Consider the following 5,106-nt stretch of genomic DNA (forward strand, 5'->3'; position numbering starts at 1 on the left):
TCTCCGGAACAAAGCCACTTCAGTCTCTGAAACTAAAAGCACAAACGGATGAAGACGACCCGACGAGGCTGCTGCACGAGGGGGAAAACCTCGACGACAACAAACCCACCGACTCCAGCGGCTGCGAGGGTCTGGTCGCCCCGCAGGATGAGCTTCTCGTCGTCGTCTAAACTCATCACCAACTCGTTCGTCTGGAAGAAAAACCCAGGAGATTTCAGTTCGGCTGCGTTCGTTTCCCGACACGGAGGTGAAGCTGAGCTGCAGAGGACGAGTCGTACCTTCGCTCCGTGGGCCTGGTGGATGATTTTCATGGTGTCTGCAGACAGAAGAGGACCGTCAGTCACACGGGGTCACAGCACCCCCTAAAGGCCTGGCGTATGTACTACAGGGCCCTTCGGCATTGTGATTAGGTAAGTTCACACAATTCTTTGGGGCTAATGAGAGAAAAAAAAATGGTTTTGACTCGTGTGGACTTGAGTCAAAGTCACATAAGTCAACTTGTGAACAGCAGGAGACGCCATAGTCGTACTCATTGATATTCTTTGTTGTCTCCTCTCCACTGTGGGGTTTTGTTTTGGTAAATTGTTGAAATTAGGAACGTTTCCTCTGCATGCTGCTACTTAAATACCCCGAGTCCATAATACAATATCCCTGCAGAATGAGTTTAATACAGAGGTGTCAAACTGATTTCAGTTGAGGGGCCACATCAACCTGATCTGACCTCTGGAGGCCCAACAAGTCAAACGTAACATATTAAACTGCAGATATGGACAAATGTCAAAGTCTTTCCTTCTTTTGATCCTTTTGTAACTGCAGGAATTTGCCGCTCTATTCTGAAATTCACGTATTAAAGGAAATCCGATATTATATTTGCAAAAAAAAAAAAAAATAAACACACTATCTGTATCTGGATATTGTATTTTTATTCAGGATTAAAACAATTTGTCGTCATCTGGACATTTTTTTGAATTTACGTATCTAAAGTATCACTTCACATAAATTGGACACCTTTATTGTGAAAGGTGTTGCGTTGTGTGACCCTCACAGATGCATTAATAAATTCGGACCAAGGGCGGTTTTAAATGTCATTTTTGCCAATGTAGTGTTTTTCGATCAGCCTGTCAGTTTTCAGATTTATACTTTTAAAAAAAACATGGCGGGCCGGATTAGATCCTGTGGCGGGCCGCTTCTGGCCCCCGGGCCTCATGTTTGACACCCCTGGTTTAATTCATTTCAACCCAAAACGACATATTGCTGACGTGTTTGTGAGAACATGCAGGAAAAATAAAAACATTGACCACAGTTCAGCAGCAGGAAGTGGAGAATCATACCATAGCTGTATTTCCTAAAAGGAGGAGGGAGTCCTGGTCTCGTGGCAACATCTGGAACAAAGTCACTCATGGTAAATACAGCTGTTTCTGGAGAGAGAGCGTGCGCGTGGGTGTGCGTGTTCTCGCGCCTCACCGTCCAGGACCGTCTGGATGAAGTCCTGCACCCGCTGGTCCAGACACACATCCGGGTAGACCAGCGGCCTGAAGTTGCGGTGCTCGAAGGAGCGGATGAGCCGCACAGTGACCACCGCCGGGGCCGACATTGTCCTCCAACCAGCCCGGGGAAGAGAGCTGAAAGTCCGGCTGTAGAGTCCACACACAGCCCGGGGAGGGGAGGGAGAAGTTTGTGACGCAGGTGTTTTGGTTGAAGTAGTTCCCCTGCTAGCTGGTGGCAGCGCCCCTCGTTACCGCGAGCAACTTGCAGACGTTAAATAAAAAAAAAAAACAAGACAGAAACCCGAAGCCGTCCTGGCGAACGCAGTTTAACCACAAATACGATAAAGTTGAGTCCCTTTTGTGAGTCTCTATTCTTGTTTGACGAACGCGACTTGTCTTGTCACTGAGCCGCAGCCACACGAGCTCGCGTCGCACACGTTGTACGTCACTGAGGGGGCGGAGCCACGAGCTCGGCCACAGCTCCACTGGGAAAGAACCGAACTCCATCATTAAATTAATAGCAAAACAATAAATTAGTAAATATTCATCTTTATTCAACTCAAAGGCAGACAAACACCTTGTTTTTGTCTTTTAGTCTTTTTAAGCTTCTTTATTTGAAAGGAGATGCAGTGATACACTTTTATTAAACGTTGTATTTAAAGCAATGGGAGCTTTTTTTTTGTTCACAGACTTCATATTTGTAAGACAAATGCGTGGTTATAATAAATTGCACTTGCAGTACCTTTTGATATTAGTTGATTGTGGTTTCTGTCAAGCAATGCCTCCACACCTCATGGACTAAAATGGAGAATTATAGACTGTGTAAAACTGAAACTAATGCCAATAATTGATTGTAATAGTGTAATTGCATATTATGATGGAGAGTAACAAATAGAGACATGGAATTCTGTTACTTTAATGATTCTAATTGGAAGATTTTACATGTAAATGCTGAAATAGCGAAGGTAAACCCAGATTTGGAATTTCTATATTGAATTTAAAGAACAAATTAAAAAAAAAACCTAAGTAACATAAAGTCACAAAAAAGCAATCAAACTGTAGAGATGTTTAAAGAACTATTCCAGAAACAATTATGACATCATTTGATTCCCTTGTCCCTTTTGTATTTTCTTTATTGTACTGTTCTCGTTAAAAAAAGAAAAATAAATTGTATTTGTCATTGTTAAAAACGTTATAATTAGCTGTCATTATATGAAAGTATTATATAAATGCAGCCATCTGGAGACCAAGAACCAGCAAATAAAAACCCTCACACACTAATTATATGCAAATTAGGAGGAAACTTTAATCACAAACAAGAAAATACAAAACAAAATGTATAAAATACGTTGTGTGCAGTTCTTGGTGGTGACGCCAGGTGGCGCTCCAGTCGTTCACGTTGTAAACCGAGTGCCTCCAGTGTTGAAACTCTTCCCTTGTGACAACTTTTTATGAAACAGAGCTTCAGTTTACAAAATCTTATTGTGTAAATTTAGCACCGTTGTGTTTCATCTAAAATATTGGTGAAAAAATAAAGTTACAAAGATTTATTTGTGGCTTATAAACTCATAAAGTTTGATCTATTTTCAGGTTTCCAGTTCCTGACAAGTGTGTTTGGCACATGTTGCAAAAGTAATGTGATTACAAAAGTGTGCATTTTGTTGGGTAAGATGATTCATTTCCTGGAAAATGAAAGTGTTGAACTGAACAATATGCAATTTTTCCCCCTAATCAAGCTGATCTTTAGTAAATTCAACATTTTTTTGCAATTAAAGTTTTTCAATGTAGATATTTTAATGTGAGTTTGCTGTGTTTTCAAAATAAAGTAAAATAAAGAAATGATAGATGTTATATCAGTCATATTATTATACATGCGTGTGTGTGTGTGAGGCGGCGATGCAACACGAGGAAAAGTCTTCCGTTTCTCCTCATGCGCTCCGTTAAAGAGGTAATCGTGTTTTTCTTTTCTTCATCTTCAGATTCTGACGTTCTGATTCTGGACGCCGACGGCGGGAGGAAGAAATCCTCTCTGCCTGTAAAGTGCAGGTTCTCTCTCTCTCTCTCTCTCTCTCTCTCCCCACTCTCCCTCCCTCCCTCTCTCCCCCCTCTCTCTCTCTCTCTCCCCCCTCTCTCTCTCCCCTCTCTCTGTCTCCCTCTCCCCTCTCTCTCACTCTCTCTATCTCTCTCCCCCCTCTCTCTCTCTCCCCTCTCTCTCTCTACCTCTCCCCTCTCTCTCCCCTCTCTCTCCCCCTCTCTCTCTCTCCCCCTCCCTCTCCCTCTCCCCCCTCTCTCCCCCTCTCTCTCTCTCCCCCTCCCTCTCCCTCTCCCCCCTCTCTCTCTCCCTCCCCCGCTCTCTCTCTGTCCCGCTCTCCCCCTCTCTCTCTCCCCCCTCTCTCTCTCTCTCCTCTCCCCCCTCTCTCTCTCCCTCCCCCTCTCTCTCTCTCTCTCTCCCGTCTCTCCCTCTCCCCCCTCTCTCCTCTCTCTCTCCCCACTCTCCCTCCCTCCCTCTCTCCCCCCTCTCTCTCTCTCCCCCCTCTCTCTCTCCCCTCTCTCACTCTCTCTCTCCCCTCTCTCTATCTCTCTCCCCTCTCTCTCTCTCTCTCCCTCTCCCCCCTCTCTCTCTCCCTCCCCCCTCTCTCTCTCTCCTGTCTCTCTCTCTCCCCCTCTCTCTCTCTCTCTCTCTCTCTCTCCCCTTCTCCCCCCCTGCTCTCTCTCTCTCTCTCCCCCCTCTCCCGCTCTCCCCCTCTCTCTCCCCTCTCTCTCTCTCTCCCTCCCCCCTCTCTCTCTCTCCCGTCTCTCTCTCTCCCCCTCTCTCTCTCTCTCTCTCTCTCTCTCTCCCCTTCTCCCCCCCCTCTCTCTCTCTCTCTCCCCCCTCTCCGCTCTCCCCTTCTCCCCCCCCCTCTCTCTCTCTCTCTCTCTCCCCCCCCTCTCTCTCTCGTCACTATGCCGCGCTGCATTCAGGAGGCGTGGTCAGGGGGCGGGGCTTCTCGCCACCCTCCCAGCCCCGGCGGATGTTCCAGAGGCGGGTGGAGAGGCAGGGCAGGGCCAGCAGGAGGCGCCCCCCCAGCACCAGGCAGGGCAGAACCAGGGCCAGCAGGTAGAGCGGCGGCAGGCCGTACGGGTAGGACGCCGCGGAGAAGGAGAAGTCCCAGCCGAAGAACAGGACGTGTAGGGTGGAGAGAGCCAGGGAGGCGTAGCCCAGACCTGACTGGAGGGGGGGGGGGGGGGGGGGAGAGAGGGAGAGAGGGAAAGAGAGAGAGAGGGAGAGGGAGAGGGAGAGAGGGAAAGAGAGAAAGAGAGAGAGGGGAGAGAGAGAGGGAGAGAGGGCGAGGGAGAGAGAGAGAGAGAGAGAGAGAGAGAGAGAGAGGGAGAGAGAGGGGCGGGGCCTCATCACACATGAAGGAAAACTGTGTGTATGTGTGTGTGATAGAGCCAGTATATGTGTGTGTGTCCTATTCTGTGTGTGTGTGTGTGTGTGTGTGTGTGTGTGTGTGTGTGTGTGTGTGTGTGTGTGTGTGTGTGTGTGTGTTAAATTGAAATCACAACAAGGTTGTGACTCGTGAAGTCATTAATCACAAACTCACTAGTTTTACATAGAAGGTCTAAACTTCCACACAGC

General features: G+C 47.4%; 1 protein-coding gene across 1 annotated transcript in view; it reads right to left on the minus strand.

Annotated features, from left to right (window-relative positions):
• The window catches only part of cUnh2orf76 (chromosome Un C2orf76 homolog), a 2,144-nt gene extending 234 nt beyond the window's left edge, over window positions 1-1,910 (minus strand). Inside the window, exons 1-5 of the mRNA XM_080498531.1 lie at window positions 1,465-1,910; window positions 1,332-1,382; window positions 279-316; window positions 110-191; window positions 1-32 (exon numbers count right to left, since the gene is read on the minus strand). The exon at window positions 1-32 is cut by the window's left edge and continues 234 nt beyond it. Coding sequence (XP_080354657.1) covers window positions 1-32; window positions 110-191; window positions 279-316; window positions 1,332-1,382; window positions 1,465-1,594 — 333 coding nt within the window. The 5' untranslated portion in view covers window positions 1,595-1,910. The remainder of the gene's footprint in view (window positions 33-109; window positions 192-278; window positions 317-1,331; window positions 1,383-1,464) is intronic.
• Between the last annotated feature and the right edge of the window lie 3,196 nt (window positions 1,911-5,106).

Source organism: Blennius ocellaris (genome assembly GCF_963422515.1).
Source record: "Blennius ocellaris genome assembly, chromosome: 6".
Taxonomy (NCBI): Eukaryota; Metazoa; Chordata; class Actinopteri; order Blenniiformes; family Blenniidae; genus Blennius; species Blennius ocellaris.